Source organism: Apodemus sylvaticus, chromosome 2, assembly GCF_947179515.1.
Source record: "Apodemus sylvaticus chromosome 2, mApoSyl1.1, whole genome shotgun sequence".
NCBI classification, from domain to species: Eukaryota; Metazoa; Chordata; class Mammalia; order Rodentia; family Muridae; genus Apodemus; species Apodemus sylvaticus.
Window position 1 is genome coordinate 5,909,398 of NC_067473.1, and position 19,056 is coordinate 5,928,453.

At 38.3% G+C, this 19,056-nt stretch overlaps 1 protein-coding gene and 1 pseudogene across 1 annotated transcript; both read right to left on the minus strand.

The window, feature by feature from the left end:
* Positions 1-12,904: 12,904 nt before the first annotated feature.
* LOC127678251 (pre-mRNA-splicing factor CWC22 homolog) lies at positions 12,905-14,218 on the minus strand. The gene has a single exon (XM_052173051.1). It carries the CDS (start codon positions 14,216-14,218, stop codon positions 12,905-12,907), a length of 1,314 nt encoding a protein of 437 aa, XP_052029011.1.
* A 2,143-nt stretch (positions 14,219-16,361) lies between these two features.
* On the minus strand, positions 16,362-18,201 carry LOC127677236 (pre-mRNA-splicing factor CWC22 homolog; annotated as a pseudogene).
* Between the last annotated feature and the right edge of the window lie 855 nt (positions 18,202-19,056).

Here is a 19,056-nt window from a genome sequence, read left to right on the forward strand (position 1 = left end):
AGTGTGTAGTTTTAGAATGCATCGAAGAATTATGTTGGTCTAGCGCAGTGGCAAAAATAGATTCTTTTCTAAGGTCCATGACTTCACTAGCCCTTGGAAGCTTGCTTGGTTTCCAGGACCAGGTATGATTTCCCTCCTGTTGAATGGGTCTTAAGTCTATTTGGACAACTTTTGGCTGCCACTAATATGGGAAGGCCTCATATTGTACCTTATGCACATCTTGCTATTATGATAATTTTTATGGTTCATAGGCGATGCAGGTGGATAGGGACTGTTTATCCACTTCTCTACCTTGGACGTTGGAATAGGATGTTCTAAACAATGGAAACTAGAGGCTTTCAAATCAGATCCTGTTTGAACCATCTGAGACGATGCCCTAAGTGTGTGATGTCTTTAGCCACAGGGATCCACCCCCAAGGGGCTACTTTCAAATTTTTATATTGTTTTGGCAGTTACTTGGACTACTCTGATCAACCATTCAAAAGGAAGATTTTTGTGCCTGGTACTAGTCTTTTATTGGGCTATGGCTCTTGTGGGGAGCACTGTCAGGCCAATTGTTGAGGGGCAGTGGACAGTGACAGAGGCCTGGTGCATGGGAACAGGCAACACTCCTAGTGTCTTTTCAGGGTCTCTGGGGCTTGTAGCCTTCGTGCAACTGAGTATCAGGCTAGTAAGTTCTGTAGAATTTGTTTGAAAACCTCTCCCTACTCCTGCTTCCTACCTTTACAGTAGCTTTAGTCCCATTGGTACTTACTGCCATCTGTGAATGATGTCCTACATTTATTAGAATTAGCTGTGAGTTACAGAAAGATTCAAAATAACAATGGTTTAGACAAACCTCTACAATTCTGTCCAGCTGATATGCTGTCTACAGCTAGTATAAAACTGCTAGGGTAGCCTTAGTGATTTTTCTGCCACTTCTGTGGTGCAAAACCTCTTCAAGATCTATTATGATGGCATTTATAACTCCAAAGTGTACAACAGAGAGAAGAAAAAGTATCAAGGGTTTATCCCAACTATATTTCAAAAAGAAACTGTAGAAACTATCATCGAACACTTTCACTTCCATCAAATTGGCTAAAGTTTAATCACATGGTCATAATATAAACGCAAAAGAAACCAAAAATAGAGTTTTACTGTATCAATCTTGTGTTCAGCTAAACCTGCTATTACTTTAGAGGAAAGGAAAACAAATATAAGGCATATCTACTACTTCATTTTTTCCATGTTAACTGGTGTTTGTTACATTTTTGCTGTATGTTTCAAGGATTTTAAAATCTTCTAACACTGTTTCATTAATCTTTTCATTCAAATCTGTTCATTTTTCTTCTCTCTCATCCTCCCTTCATTTTGGTTATTGTGATATTCAATATTAACATTGAGTTTTTGTACTGATTAATCCAATTTGATCAGCTATGAAGATTTCTTCCTTCCTTACAACTTTGAATGTTTTCCTCCTGAAGCAGGGGCTTGGTTAAAGACAGCAATCATTCTCAACAAAGGTAGACCATTCTTCTGTGCAAGTTATAGAAGTGATGGCATTCCCCAGCTAGAATCCCCAAAACAACTTATACAATACTAATATGATCACAATGCAAACACTGGGCACCTTTGAGTTATGTGTTACAATATTTGTTTCAGTACATATTATATACTTTATTCCCTTTTAACTTTTTGTTTTGTTTTGGTTTTTAAGACAGGGTTTCTATGTGTAGCCCTAGCTGTGTAGACCAGCCTGGCCTCAAACTCAGAAATCTGCCTGCCTCTCCCTCCCAAGTGCTGGGATTAAAGGTGTGCACCACCACCGCCTGGCCCTGGAAGTTTTTAATTTATGTAGTTTTTGCTTTTGGTTTCTGAGACATGGTCTCCTTCTGTATCACTAGCTGTCTGATACTCATCATGTAGCTTAGGCTGGCTTTGAACTTGTGGAAACATTGGCCTTCCAAGTGCTGGCATTATTAGTGTGTGCTACCACAGTATCTTTCTTAGGTTGTATTTATATTTCCACGTTTACTTACTTAGTTTTCTAAGTACTTGATACTAGTTTCTTTGCATAGTTTCTCAATACATCCCCACACATTTGGTACTAGAACCATTGCATCGTCTTGAAAATCTATTTCCTGAATCTTATGACTCACTCACTCCAATCTGAATTGCCACATTCTTTACAGGGATACAACTGTCTCTTTGTAAATCTTATTTTTAACATGTTTTTCTCTTTGCCTTCAGTAAGGTATCCTCAAATTTATCTTCTAACTAGTCTGTAGAATATTTAAATATTTTTGTCAAATATTCTGTTTAATGTGCCATTGACAATAAAAAGGACTTTGTGCTTCAGGGCCTTCATGGGATCCACCCCTCTCCATATTTCAGAGGAAAAGAGATAAGGATAGATTATTCTTGGAAATATACACTTCCAAAATGCAAGGTGATATAGCCATAGTATTCATGGCTAAGATTCTCTCAGTGGATTCGAGGCATGTACTTAGTATGTTTTTAAGCTAGTGCTATTGATATGAAGTTCCTCATCAGTTATGTGTATAATCGACTACACCTACAGACACAATACATAAGACAAAGATGAAGTGATATTTTATTTTTGCTTAAAGTCAGTGAAAATTACTATTGTTATTATCTTTTATTCTTTAAACCTTTTATTTTTACATTCCATCCCCTTCCTGGTCTGCCCCCCTAACTGCTCCCTATCCCATGACTCCCCTGCCCCATCTCCAAGAGGATGTCTCCTACCCCCACCTCTCCAGACCTCCCCATTCCCTGGGCATCAAGTCTCTCCAGGGTTAGATACATCTTCTCTCACTGAGGACGGACCAGGCAGTCCTCTGCTGTATGTGTCAGGGGCCCCATATAAGCTGTAGTATGCTGCTTGGTTGGGGGCTCATAGCAGTTTATCAAATATTATAGAAAAAGTCCCTGAGGGGATGGGTTTTAAACGGACTCTTTCTATAATATTTGATGAATTGCTTTTTTTTTTTTTTACCATAAAAAATCTTGAGATTTCAGGAGAAATTTTGTTAAGTGCAGAGGATGTTCATGTTCCTGATTACTAAAGTTAGCTTTTCCTCTAGATGGCTAGTCAACTATTGCTTATGACAAAATTTTGACATTCTACATATTTTTCCTTACTCTGACACATTAAGTTATATCCTTGACTGATGGAAACATTTTAATACCTCCAGTATATTTCTGAAACTGAAACCCTTTGTATCTTTATTTTAGTTTATGTATACATGTCTATGATAAAGCTAGTTTCTATATTAGCTACAGGATATTAACGACAATGACAGATAACAAACAATAACAATTAGAACTCTGTATTGTGATCAAAAGCCTTGGGCCTGTGGTTTCATTGATGAAAGCCAAGACAAATGTTTCTATTTGCAAACTACAGTTGACTACTGATAACCAAAACTGCAAACAGCAAAAGCAAAGATATGAGAGGATTACTATACTTGTAAAAAGCCTGGGAAGAAAACTTGGCACACCATTGATGTGATTTTAATTAAGTATTATAGTTGCAATGCACATGCTTCTTTAACTCTAAATATTATTTCTAGGTTCCTGTCTATTGTTTATTAACTTATTGATTTAACAACTATGCATGGTGAACCTACCATGAGCCAGGACTCTGTGATGTATAAAGATTGTAGCTTTCTTAAGGAACTGGCAGGTGCTTTTATGTCTCTGAAGCTTCAGTTAGCCATGAGTCAGAAGAAATTATACAAAGTCTATAACATTAAATGGGAACAGTACTCAAAAGCCAGCGACATACCCCCTATGTTGTGATAATTCTGTTATAATGCCTGCCTTTTCCATTTGTGTGTTGTTATGATGGACAGATCCAAATGTACTCAGTTATGACCAAGCTAGTGTGAACAATATGTGATTGAATGTTTAAAATTGATTTTAAATTATTGAAATTTAAATTAATTGCATGGAAAAAATGCATGCACTTTTTAAAATTTCAGACTACCTTTAGTTTCAGAAAAGCATTGATAGATTTGAAATGTCTTTCAAACAGACTACAGTTTTTCAATTATATAGTAAATTCTCTGGGTTTTTTTGTTTTGTTTTGTTTGTTAAAACAGAGTTTCTAGTATAAGCTAAGCAGCTGAGGTTACTAGCCTTGAACTCACAACAACCCTCTTCCTGTAGCCTCCTAAGTGCTGGGATTCTAGGTAAAAGCTACCAAGCCTGGCTTCTATTATCTCTCTTAGACAGTAATGTAGCCAGTAAGCACTGAGGCGGTGTAAGCAAGTGGCACATACTTACCCAGAAAAGTGCTAGCAAAGCCTAGCACCATGCTTTGCAGAGCTCAGGATTAAATCCTCAGCAGGACAAAAAGAAGTCAAGTGATTCTTAACCTCTTTAGGGGAGGGCATATTTTAGTGTTAGGGCACTTGCCAACACAGGTTCAAGCCTGACACTCAAAAAAGGTTAAAATAATAAATGTTACAGGCTGGTATTTGATTTACACCTTTAGACCTAAAATGCAGGAGGAGGATGCAGGAGGACACTTATAAGTTTTAGATCAGTGTCTGTCCTCCACATAATAAGTTCTAGGCTAGCCAGAGTTACATAGGGATACACTGTCTCAATAAAGAACAGGAAGTACAGGAAAGAAGCTGATAAGTACCCTGAGATTTAATTCAGTTCCCTGCTATTACACAATATTTTTCTTCCCTTTATAAAATTGAGAGACTGAGTTAAATTTGAAAAAGCCTTCTCTGCAATGCATGATTGTAGTTCAATAGTCTAGTTGGCTGTCATTGTAACATCTGGTCAAATCATTTAGTTTGCATTTGCTTTTATTTGTATCACCAGTACTACTTTGTAAGTGCAAGTTCCATACATATATACATTGAGAACCCTGTCTCTAAAAAAAGGAAATATGAACTGTATTATAACATACATATGAACTAAAAATTAAGAATATACTTCTACCTTGCTTAATAGGAATACTATTAGAAATGTATGGTCTAAGAGTCTTCATTTTTAATAGCCACTTTACTTGTGAAATTATTCATAGGTGTTCTAGCTAAAAAGACACAATCCTATTTGATTGATTAATGACCATCCTAGAAGGATACTTATCATTCTAAAATGGACAAAATTTGGGAACCAGAAAACCCTAATATTGCACCCGAGGAATCTGAGGTCGAGTGATAAAATAACTTGCCAAAGGATCATGTAAAACAGTGGAACAACAGCCAGGCATGGGGACAAACTTCTTTAACCCAAGCACTTACGAGGCAGAGGCAAAGGGCATTTGTTTGATGGGTTTTGTTTTTGTTTTTGTTTTTGTTTTTCAAAACAGGGATTTTCTGTGTAGCCCTGACTGTCCTGGAACTCGCTCTGTAGACCCGGCTGGCCTCAAACTCAGAAATCAGCCTGCCTCTGCCTCCCAAGTGCTGGGATTAAAGGCGTGAACCATCACTACCCAGCACATCCTTGGAGTTTGAAGGCAGTCATATCTACACAGGAATTTAAAGGCCAACCAGGCTAAATAGTGGGACCCTGTCTCAAAAAAAAATTTTGTTGAAAAACTGGATAGTTCTAAACTAATCAAGTTTAACATGAAATAGATAAAATTTATCTTTACATGAATTCAATACCTGGAATGCAGAAAAGACTTTGGGTTGAAGAAATTCTGGAGCAAAGAACTGATACAATATTTAGACACTGATCCACTGTCCTAGTTTGCCTTCTGTTGCTGTGATTTAATTCTGACCAAAAGCAGCTTGGGAGTGGAAAGTCTTATGTGGTTACAGGTTGCAGTCCATCGTCCTTGGAAGCTGAGGCAGGAACTGAAGCGGAATCCCTGGAAGAACAGTGTTTACTGGCTTCTTTCCCATGGCTGCTCTGTTTGCTTTCTTACACCACCTAGTACCACTTGACCAGGGCAACATAGGTCATCTCATCTAAGGTCCCTCTCTTTGAGTCCTGAGAGGCTCTACCTCCCATGTCTCTGGTGCATCCTGAAGGGTCCCCCCAACCTCCAGAGGTTGCATGCTTCCATTCTTTCTGCTGACCATATATAGAGATCACAATACAGAAGCCTTTAGTTGCCTGGGCTAGCATTAAAAGAATTGATTCATAATACATGATACGCATGTCATGGCATACTGAAATGTGTTTATAAGACAGGAATGGTAAGCTGGGCGGTGGTGGTGCCAGTACTAAGGAAGCTCAGATAGTAGAACTGCTGTGAGTTTGAGTTCAGCCTTGGCTATAAACTGAGAATTTTCCTTAAAACTAACAAAAGCAAGCAAAGCACAGGTGAAAGAAAGAATGAAAAAAAAAGAAAGGAAGAAAGAAAGAAGGAAGGAAAGAAAGGGAAAAGGAAAGGAGGAAAGAAAAGAAAGGAAGGAAGAAAGAAACATTAAGAAAGGAAGGAAGGAAGAAGGAAAAGGATTGTTTTTTAAGAACCTAAAATACAGATTTTTTTAAGTGAACAAGCTGCTAGTATTGAATACACTTCTAGTAGTATCATTGTTTTAAATAGCTGTAGAACACAGACACTCCCCTACACACGCGTGCACAAGCGCACACACAAGTCAGGTGCTACTTTTAGACTATCTTAGAATGTATTTCTTGTCTGAAAAATCTTACATCAATTTTTAAATCACTTCTAGAATCAATTAAGCAGTAGTTGTCATTGTCTCTTGACATCTTAGAGTAACTCATAGTCTGAATTTCTACTTCACATTCAGCTCTACTCAAACTTGTTCCCAAAGATTACTAACAAGTGAGAACGGAACATGCGTGTTGGTTTTTGTTTTCTAGTTTTCTTCTGATAAAAGAGTTCCAAAGTAAAATATGAACAAAATATGGGCTGAAATAGAAAATGGCACAAATTGTACCAAATGTCACAGCCTATCGAGTCAGCAGCCTAAATAAAAACTGTTACTCTTTGTACTTCTGATTGAGTATAATTTTAAAATAATTTCTCCAGGCATAAAAGATACTAGGTATGGTTGTGACACACATCTGTAATCACTTATAAACTTGAAGCAGGAAGGTCATGAATGAATTATACATATAATTACATATATATGATACTAGCAGTGATAAACAAAAGTAATCCAGTTTATATCTTAAACTGATGACATTTAACCCTTGAAATATTCAGACGTTTACTTCTGGAAATATATTTTACCCAATTTAGTAAAAGGGAAACACTTGCCATTACTTTCTTATATTTAAAAAATATATAGTATTTCTTTCATTAACCATTATTTGGATAAGTCGGATGAGATCTATGGGATATTTTGCCTCTATAAAGAAGTCCAGGGTTTAAAAAATACATATGGTACTTTTCAACTGAAACATTAAATTACCTAAAGGTTGTCTTTTTTTTAAATCAATAATAGCCATTTCAACATCCAGAAAATGTTGCCAACATTTCTCTAAGTCATTAATTATGGTCTTTCTTCCCCTGACAATTCACTGTGTGATTCAATTTCTCCACTTTGCAAGGAAGATGAGAGTGATTATCTTTTATTTTACATCTTAGAGGCTAGAATAAGTATTACAGACACTAAGCATGTATTTGGAGAAAGTGATATTTTGCTATACTCGTAGAATGGTGCCTAACCCAGTCACCATCATAGGGCTTCTTCATCTGACAACTGATAGGAACAGATGCAGAGATCCACAGTTAAACATGAGGTGGTGCTCAGGGAACTCTGTTGAAGAAGGGGAAGAAGGATTATAGGAACCAGAGGGTTTAAAAAATGAAATATTGAAGCTGTAGATGTGAGTCATCAACCGAGTGTTTTTCTCAGAGCTAATGAAACCCTGGGTTCAATCTTCAGTGTGGGGAATGGGAGAATAGAAGAAATTGAATTGTGCCTACTTGTATGTTTGTGAAAAGGGCAGTTTCAATCATTGACCAAGAGTTGTTTAATGTTCCAGTATTGCTGTCCAGTAAGATATTGAAAGAATTTTGCAGTGAAATCCATGCATCAACTGTCCTACGAACTACCTCATATAATGAACATTTTAAGTTCTATTCTCAGTTTTAGTCAGTCAACTGTATCTAATGCAATGAAGAAAAAATAAAGAATACCATCTCTTTTCGAGGGTCTTTTGACTATGATTTAGATATCAAGAAAATTTCTAATTCACTTGATTTTCCAATATATGAAGCTCATATTCAGTCAGTGCCAATATGAACCTCTTTCCATCATTAACATGGTATACTTAAAACTGCAACTTGAACTGAATCCACTGATCTTACATTCTGAACAGTCCATATTAGCAAAAGCCCCTTTGTACCTAAATTAGATCAGCAGTAGTTTGATATCCTAGAAGTTGGTAAGTTTCATATTACTACAACTTAGTGCCTCATAAAGCATGTGGTATCTTCAGTATATATCCTTGGGTAATTTAATGATACAAAAATAAATAATAATTTTTCCACGTATGTTAGTTTTTCATTATATAGTCTGACAAAAAGTAGAATATTTTATTTGTGTGCTACAAGGCAATAATTATAGGATGTATAATTGTCACTATTATATTGAAGAAGAGAACCAGACCTTATTTCAATATTTCTCATGCTCCCCCAGCATGCCCTGTCTCTCTGTTCCTTAATTAGGTTCCAGTCGGCTTTTATTTGTTTCTATTCTCTTGATTCCTTTTTACTAATCTCCCCAAACCAATAATACAAGTAATACTGTTGAAAATTTTCCACATAGACTATGTTATTTTAGGTCAAATTTCTTTTGTTGAGAAAGATTTATTTATTTACTATATAGAAGTACACTGTGGCTGTCTTCAGACACACCAGAAGAGGACATCAGATCTCATTACAGATGGTTGTGGTTTCTGGGAATTGAACTCAGAATCTCTGGAAGAGCAGTCATTGCTCTTAACCACTAAGTAGTCTCTCCAGACCAGGTCCAAATTCTTTTTTTTCTTTTTTCTTTTTTTTTTATTTGATATATTTTTATTTCCATTTCAAATGATTTCCCCTTTCCTGGCTCCCAACTCCCCAAAAGTCCCATAAGCCCTCTTCCCTCCCCCTGTTCCCCCATCCACCCCTTCCCAATTCCCTGTTCTGGTATTGCCATATACTACTGCACTGAACCTTTCCAGAACCAGGGGCCACTCCTCTGTTCTTCTTGGGCATCATTTAATATGTGGATTATATCTTGGGTATTCCAAGCTTCTAGGCTAATATCCATTTATAAGTGAGTGTATACCATGATTGATCTTTTTATTTTATTGATATATTTTTTATTTACATTTCAAATGATTTCCCCTTTTCTGGGTCCCCACTCCCTGCAAGTCCCATAAGCCCTCTTCCCTCCCCCTGTTCCTCCATCTACCCCTTCCCACATCCCTGTTCTGGAATTCCCCTACACTCTTGCACTGAGTCTTTCCAGAACCAGGGGCCACTCCTCCATTCCTTTTGGACATCATTTAATTTGTGGATTATGTCTTGGGTATTCAAAGTTTCTAGGCTAATATACACTTATCAGTGAGTACATACCATGATTAATCTTTTGAGACTGGGTATGATGGTATCACTTAGTATGATGTTCTCCAGTTCCATCCAGTTGTCTAAGAATTTCATGAATTCATTGTTTCTAATGGCTGAATAGTACTCCATTGTGTATATAACCACATTTTTTGTATTCATTTCTCCATTGAAGGACATCTGCATTCTTTCCAGCTTCTGGCTATTATAAATAGGGCTGCAATGAACAGAGTGGAACATGTGTCCTTACTACATGCTGGGGAATCCTCTGGGTATATGCCCAGGAGAGGTATAGCAGGGTCCTCTGGAAATGTTTTGCCCAGTTTTCTGAGGAACCGCCAGACTGATTTCCAGGGTGGTTGTACCATCTTGCAATCCCACCAGCAGTGGAGGAGTGTTCCTCTTTCTCCACATCCTCACCAACATCTGCTGCCTTCTGAGTTTTTGACCTTAACCATTCTGACTGGTGTGAGATGAAATCTCAGGGTTGTTTTGATTTGCATTTCCCTAATGACTGATGATTTTGAACATTTTTTAAGATGCTTCTCAGCCATCTGAAGTTCTTCAGGTGAAAATTCTTTGTTTAGCTCTGTACCCCATTTTTTAATAGGGTTATTTGGTTTTCTGGGGTCTAACTTTTTGAGTTCTTTGCATATATTGGATATTAGCCCTCTATCTGATGTAGGGTTGGTGAAGATCTTTTCCCAATTTGTTGGTTGCCGATTTGTCCTTTTGATGGTGTCCTTTGCCTCACAGAAACTTTGTAATTTTATGAGGTCCCATTTGTCAATTCTTGATCTTAGAGCATAAGCTATTGGTGTTCTAACCTTCCCCCTGTACCAATGTCCTCAAGGGTCTTCCCCAGTTTCTTTTCTATTAGTCTCATTGTGTCTGGCTTTACGTGGAGGTCCTTGATCCACTTGGAGTTGAGCTTAGTACAAGGAGATAAGGATGGACCAATTCGCAGTCTTCTGCATGCTGTCCTCCAATTGAACCAGCACCATTTGTTGAAAAGGCAGGTCCAATTTCTTAAGGTTAAGTGGCTACCAGTACTGTCAGTCACATAAAACTTAACTATTTCTCTGGTATAGATACATGTTCTACAAATACAGATGAAAAATTATTGGTTAAGCTTAGCTCATAGATGTTGCCCTACCCTTATTGTTCCAGTGAACAAATGAGCAGATACATTATTTTTTGTTCGTTTGTTTTCGAGACACGGTTTCTCTGTATAGCTCTGGCTGTCCTGGAACTCTCTCTGAAGACCAGGCTAGCCTCGAACTCAGAAATTTGCCTGCTTCTGCCTCCCAAGTGCTAGGATTAAAGGCATGTGCCACCACTGCCCGGTGAGCAGATACATTACTAAAACAGCTACAATCTTATATTGAACAGTCCCTGGTGGGTGCTTCACCTCCTGTATGGACATAGTCTAAGGAAAGGAAACAAACAAACAAAAATTCCGCCTGGTCTTTTCAAACTGTTAAACTATTATCTAAAGAAAAATAGAAGAATATCTTCCCTAAGTGCTAATTTATTCTTTTAGCAAAACAAACTTGGTCTTTCTTGAAATGGGGGTTTCTTTAAAAGGTAATGAAGCATGCATATTTCCAATAAAGAATGAAATTTAAAGCTTTTTTTGAGTAAGCTATCAACACACCAAACAAGCATGAAAAGTCCTTGCCTCGGCCACTTAAAAGCCATTTGCGAAGGGTCCTTGGTTTGAAATAGTTGTTCATGTCTACAACCATGCCACCCGAGAGGTGTCTGTGTCATCAGAACAGCTGCTCATTTCCCTCTTCATTTTCACTTTGTCTAAGATGCTACTCTGCTTAATCTATATATTTAGCATGTATACTTTGATCTTTCCTAATATTATATGAAGACTTAGTTAAGGAATTGTGTAAAATCCTTAAAAGAAAGATTTCTTTCCTTAAATCCATAATAATAAATTAAAAGAAAAGAACTACAACTATTAACAAAGAATTGTAAAACAAAACAAAACTAAACCAAAAGGTCCAACTGCATACTAATCCAACACAATTTCTTTTTTTTTTCTTTTTTGACTCAGGCACTGCTCTCAGATTTATTTCCAGAATTAGAAGAGATGGATTTCATTCTTGCCTCATCAGATCCTGAGGATACCTTCTTCAGTTTGTCTTCTTGATCAGATTTAAATGGGTCAGAGAGATGTGATTGGGGGTGGGGGATACGGTATAGACGGTTGGTTGACTAACAGGTGTGCATTTCAAGATAACTGTACTATGTTTCCCAAATAGTCTTCAAATAGACAAACACATTGATAACAGATATATGCTGTGAAGGAATGACAAGATAGAATGGCTACAATACAAATGACATGTGTAAGATGATTGAAATACCTTATTTTTAAAGCTTATATAAAATCATAGAAAATTATATTTAATTTTAACCAATTCAGGTATGAAATTTATTATATCTGATTTCTGAAAGATGTTTTTTGCTTATTCTTTAAGAGGTATCTCAATTATCTCCAGAAATATAGAAGCAAGAGTTTCTCAGCTTATTACTAAGTTGCTAACACTTGGTTAGTTTTATTTTTGTAGCCTTTACATCTTTCTTCCTATTTCATTTTCTTATTATTTACATACATTTTTACTCAGGAAAGTGGCCTAAAAATTTGAAACAGACCTAATCATATATTTAACTTGGATGAATCCTGGGATTTAGTTTTCAGGTTCTATGAGACTTTGACCTGAGATAATTATTGAAAAAATGTGTAATTGTAAGTTATTGGTATTCCCCTGACCCTGGGGAGAGGGGAAAATCCTCTAAAAAGTTAATTCATCATTAAAACATAAAAACATTTATGTACCCCAAAACTGTACTTTATAAAAAAACACCTTAAATCTCATTCTTGTATACAGTGTGATAAGTATTGATGATTCATATTCTACCATATAGTAAATTTATATAATTGAGTCAGACAAAATATTGTACAAATACTTTAAGATTGCCAACATTTACAGAACATTTTCATATCTTAAAATTTGTGAAACAGGTAACCAAAGTATGCCACTGATATTTCGCTGTTTTTATTTAATTCTAGATGTACAACTTTGCCCCAAAGTTTACCTCATTTCCATATGAGGCCTACACAGAGCCAACAATTATGTGAAAGGAAAAAAATCATTACACTAATTTCATTGTGAATCAAAATCTTCTGAATCTTCTAGATGGTATTCTATGAATACACCCCTAAAATGGGCATGGTACCCATTTGTTGGTATGAGTAGCTACCAAATGGCAGCACACTGTAGACATCTTTTTACATCTTCTCTTCTTCAAAATTTAAACTTAACTGAATGGCCAGATTAACTCCTCCTACCTCTTCCCCTTCGTTCTCCACCACCTTCCCCCTTCCTACTTCTCCTTCTCATTCTCATTCTCATTCTCTTCCTCCTCTTCACTCGTTACAGCTTCTTGGTCTGTGTTTGAATCACTGTCTCCTTCATCAAGGATTTCTTTTTTAATAGCCTTGTACTTCTCTTCATTCTCCATAAAATGAGGATCCATCTTGAAAACATTAAGAACATCTTCTGGACTGTAGTCATCCTCCAGGGGGAGCATATGTGTCAACTGATCGTCCTCTTCCACTAAATCGAGTCCTTCCAGAATAACAGGGTGGCCCTCGAATCCATCCTTCCGTACAGCAAACATCACTTCAATCATGTACTGAACCCTTTTGTCCATCTCAGACTCGTGTAGAATGGTTCGCAGGCATTCAAAGATTGCATTGATCCCCCTTGGTGACACTTGGGTTAATTTGAGACCACACTCCTTGAGGCAGCCGATAGCCACTTCAACACTGTCATCCGTTGGTCTCTCTAGGAGCAAAGTGAGCATCTCCAGGCCCAGAACCTCATGAGCCACATTTTGGTTAAAAAGATGTGCCACAAACTTTGAAGCAGTCAGGCAGAGTTGCTTATCATTCCTTCGATAGCCTTTCCGGAAGTTAAGAATTAGTCTCTTGAGCGTCAGTTCTCCAATCTGTGGGAATTTTGAGTTGATTATTGCCACCAGCGCTGCATAGACGTGAGTGAAGATTGGAGAAGCCCTCTGTGCTTGCAGAACAGATCTGCACAGCAATCCTCTCCCTCTGACTATGTTCTCTTGAAGGAGCGCTTGGACAATGATACTTACATTGGAGATGTTGACCTTGTTGAGGAGACCATTGATTGATTTCTTCAGAGCCTCCCAACTCATCCTCTGATATGCTAAGCTGCTTTTATCTGTAATCTGTTCCTGCATCCTCCTGAGCTTTGCGGGAGGAATATATGCTCCCCCGGGGTGGGTGAGCAGCGGGTCCAGCTCATCCCTCTTCGTTTTCTTCGCTGGAGGTTCTTCCTGAGTAGAATACTGGGTCACTCCTCGGCCTGGGCTTCTTCTTTCAGGAGATGGGGATTTCCGGGACCGTTTCCGATGACCTGCATCTCTCTCTCTTTCTCTGCGTTTTTCTAGGTCCGGACTTGGTGATTCCGTGCTGTCATCATAAGGGCATCCGGTTCTAGAACGCTCATAGTCGGCCTGGCTGTGATCAGAGTAGTCTCTAGCCCGGGGAGCACATTCTCGGTCTGCATATCTGTCTTCTGGGGTGGAGCTCCGGTTGTAGGAATTGTGCCCCTCCCTTCCGGCGCCACCAGAGGACTGTTTCCCGTGTGCCGTGCTAGTTTGCATCTTCTGCTGTCAGCTGATCCAATAAACCAGATGGCTCAGGTTCATTCAAGTGACAAGTACTCAGTGGTCTGAGTTACAGAACCAATCCCAGTAACCGACTTGTGTATTAGTTAGGTCTCTAGAGAGGCAGAACTTGTGGATCCTCACTATAGAGTAAGGGAATTTGTTATGATGACTTACAGTCTGTAGTCCAAGTCCACAACAACGGTCAGCTGTGAATGGGAAGTCGCAGTATCTAGTAGTTGCTCAGTCTCAGCTGGTCTTCTGTCAGAGTAGATTGCAACATGTGTGCTGGCAGGCGAAGAAGAGTGACTCTTCCTTCTTCCTGGGAGGGTCCTTATGTAGTCCTGCAGCAGAAGGGCGTGGCAAGATTAAAGGTGTGTACCACCAGGCCTGGATCTGGGGCTTGTTTTGTCCCAGGCTGACCTCGAACTCAGAGGTGTCCTTGCCTTCTTCTCGTGGGATTCAAGTCATGCACTCCCTTGCCTGGGCCTACGTTTTCCATAGTCACTCTCTCAATTTTATCTACACATAGTGAAGTATGTGTTTCTCAGCATTACTAAGTAGCTAACACTCGGTTCGTTTTATTTTTGTAGCTTTTACCTCTTTCTTCCTACTTCATTTTCCTATCATTCATATACATTTTTTTTTTTTTTTACTCAGGAGAGTGGCCTTAAAATTTAAAACAGACCTAATCATATATTTAACCTGGATGAATCCTGGGATTTAGTTTTCAACTCCTATGAGACTTTGACCTAAGATAATGATTGAAAATTGAAGCCATTACTCGATGTAGTTGTAAGTTATTGGTATTGCCCTGACACTGGAGAGCGGAGAAAACCCTCTGAAAAGTCGATTCATCCTCAAAACAATTAAGTACACAGAAACTGTGCTTTACAAATATCACTTTCAATCTCAATTCCTGTATACAGTAAGTGGTAAGTATCCATGTTGCAAATTCTACCATAGAGTAAATTGATGTAATTGAGCCAGATAAAATATTGCACAAATACTTCAAGTGCACCAACATTTACATAATATTTTTCATATCTTTAAATTTGTGAAAAAGGCAATCAGTTTGCCACAAGCAAACATTATTTTTCAAATAAAAGACAGAAAGAAAGAAAAGGAGAGACAGAAAGAAAGAAACAAAGAAACAAAGAAAGAAACAAAGAAAGAAAGAAAGAAAAGAAATGAAAAGAAAAGGAGTGTGTCACTACATTTAAAAAAATTTTTAGCTGGGCAGTGGTGGCTCACACCTGTAATCCCAGCACTCTGGGAGGCAGAGACAGGTGAATTTCTGAGTTCGAGGCCAGCCTCGTCTACAGAGTGATTTTCCAGGACAGCCAGGGCTATGCAGAGAAATCCTGTCTCAAAAAAACCAAATTAAAAAAAAAAATTTATGTAGCTCTCCCTAAAGGAAAGATACTGTGGCAGACCCTGGATTTTTAAATAATCTGTGGACTATAAAAAGAATTATTTCTCCTGGGTACTAGGACACATTGTGATAACTCTATCACTGTGTTGATTGAGCAAACCTGGGCTTTGAAACACAAAGAAGCATTTCCTGTTCACCTTTTCATGTCGATTCATACAAGTCTTTCTACAGCAGTTGTAATTGATTTAAGGATTCTTATGGTTGATTCATAGGAAGAATCTTATATCTGTAATTTTGGGAGGATGTATACAATGTTGTATTATTCCTATTTAAAGGTTCATTCAAACAGAAGCTATAGATCCTATCAGTCTAGCCAGGACTACTTTTATCCTGGTGTTTTTCTTCTAGCCACAGGATTATATCTTTTATGAACATAGGAATTAAAATATTTAAAAATGTTAAAATGGTAGTGGGGTTGTTTTTGAGTTTTTAATTGGTTTTGTCTGTTGTTTCAATTTTGTGGTTGCTTTAACAACATTTGTTCCTTTTATTCACAAGACATAAGACTTAGCCCTCTTTTGATTCTATTTAAGTTATGATTTTACACAAAGAACCTTTATCAATTATAAAACATGTCAAAAGGAAAGCTCCTTAAAATTTACAAACAGGTACTTTATTGAAGAGTTCTCTATACAATCCATCAATGTAAAAAAGACATGGGATTGCATGTAAGGCATGCATGTGCAGTTGTCATTAGAATCATTTTTATTTTGTTGGAGATTCTCCTCTCTTGCGGTGCTGACATCTCTTTGAGCCTCTGGAATGTCCATGGTATCTGGAGGTTTGTCCCAGCATCTCTCGGCAGCGTTCTGACACCTGTCCTCATCTCCTTTGTGACCACAATGCTTTCGACTGCTCTCCCCTGAGGTGGTGCAGTGATCCTTCTTCTGACTTTAACTCTGTCCCAAGTTCAGGTTCTTTGCTTCTCATGTTCCGAGAAAGAATCTCTTCCCTCTTGTGGCTTCTTCTTTGGCTCCCCATGCCCGTCTCTGCAGGAGCCTTGTTCTCAGCCATTGCCAACTCTGCTGTATCTATTCTCATGGCTTCTGTCCTCCATGTGCATTGCTGGGGTATCTTGCCGGGGGATTCTGTGTCTCGTGAGATCTGAGCTCTGTGTCTTTCAGACCTTGCTGTCTCAGTCCTCCTTTCCTGGTGCCTTTGGTCCTCCCTGCCTCCTTCTAACCTCCTGCTCCGTGCCTGGTGGCCCCTGGCTAACTTATCTACTTCTTTGCCTCTGGCCTTCCCTGTCTCTTCTTTCTTGTACCTTTAGCTGGAGCAGAGCTCTGACTGCTGGGGTGATGGGGAATCACTCTCTTCAATGGAGAACTCTGAGCTGCAGCTCTCGCTACTGTCAGAATCTGAGTCAGAGGAATCTGATGGTGAGGAGGAAGACTCTGAAGATGAGGATCTCAGGGCTGATTTGTTTGTTTGTTTGTTTGTTTGTTTGTTTCATTTTTGTTTTTTGTTTTTGTTTTTGTTTTTGTTTTGATTTGTTTTTTGCTCAGTTTCTGGTTCCTGGGTTACAATAAATGACCTTGGGCTCGTTTTTCAGATGTTTTCGAAGCTCATCAGTCAAACCTCCCAGGCCTATGGATGTGAAGAAGTTAATGGCAAACCGGCTATTGCGTGGGTCGTCTCGGGGTAACAGTCCTTCAAGGAATGGCTCAAGAGTTTCATCCTTTAACCTTGCATTCAGCTTAGGAAGGCCCATGTATTCACACAGTTCCTGGAAGAAGATCTTGACAAAAATCCTACTAGACGATGTCGTGGTCTCCTCACTCAGCTTTATACATTCCAGAACACTCCAGGGAAGTGAATCTGTGTATAATAGGTGAGCAAACATCTTAGCAACATTCCTCAATCTGTTCATCTCTAAGCGATGGATGGTGTGGTACTGTTCCTTGAAAAGACTTTCAAATGATTCCATGTATTTCCTTTTCAGTGTACAAAACCATCCAGCCAACAAGCCAAAAAATTTTTCATACGTCCTTTGTTGGGCACAGCAATCAAGTACCATGTTGCAGAGTTCTTTTGTTTAGCTCTCAGCACACTCCATCTTCAGCAACTTGTGTGCACATTCTTCAAAATCTAAACTTGACTGAATGGCAAGATAGATTGTCCGGCGAAATGAGACTAGGTTGATTTCAGTTTTGTCATGAATAGTTACTTTTCGCCCTCCTTCCTCTTCTTCTTCTTCTTCTTCTTCCCCTCCCTCCTCCTCCTCCCCTTCCTTCTCCTCCTCCTCCTCCTCCTCAGCTTCACTCCTTCCAGCTTCTTGGTCTGTGTTTGAATCACTGTCGCCTTCATCAAGGATTTCTTTTTTAATAGCCTTGTACTTCTCTTCATTCTCCATAAAATGAGGATCCATCTTGAAAACATTAAGAACATCTTCTGGACTGTAGTCATCCTCCAGGGGGAGCATATGTGTCAACTGATCGTCCTCTTCCACTAAATCGAGTCCTTCCAGAATAACAGGGTGGCCCTTGAATCCATCCTTCCGTACAGCAAACATCACTTCAATCATGTACTGATCCCTTTTGTCCATGGAGTAAAAGTAGTCTTCAACAGCAACAAAAGCAACAAAAAGCCCACATACACATGGAAAGTGAACAATACTCTACTCAATGATACCTTGGTCAAGGAAGAAATAAGGAAATCAAAAACTTTTTAGAATTTAACGAAAATGAAGGCACAACATACCCAAATCTGTGGGACACAATGAAAGCAGTGCTAAGAAGAAAACTCACAGCCCTGAGTGCCTCCAAAAAGAAACTGGAGAAAGCATACACTAGAAGCTTAACGGAACAACTGAAAGCCCTGGAACAAAAAGAAGCTAATTCACCCAGGAGGAGAAGAAGACAGGAAATCATCAAACTCAGGGCTGAAATCAATCAAGCAGAACCAAAGAGAACCATACAAAGAATCAACAAAACCAGGAGCTAGTTCTTTGAAAAACATCAACAAGATAGATAAACTCTTAGCCAGATTAACCAAAGGGCACAGAGACAGTATCCAAATTAACAAAATTAGAAATGAAAAGGGAGATATAACAACAGAAACTGAGGAAATTCAAAAAATTATTAGATCCTACTACAAAAGCCTATACTCAACACAACTGGAGAATCTGGAGGAAATGGACAATTTCCTAGACAGATATCAAATATCAAAATTAAATCAGGAACAAATAGATCATTTAAACAGTCCCATAACACCTAAAGAAATAGAAGGGGTCATAGAAAGTCTTCCAAAACAAAAAAATAAATAAATAAAAAATTAAAAAAAAAAGCACAGGACTAGATGGTTTCAGTGCAGAATTCTATCAGACCTTCAAAGAAGACTTAACACCAATATTCTTCAAACTATTCCACAAAATAGAAACAGAAGGCACACTACACAACTT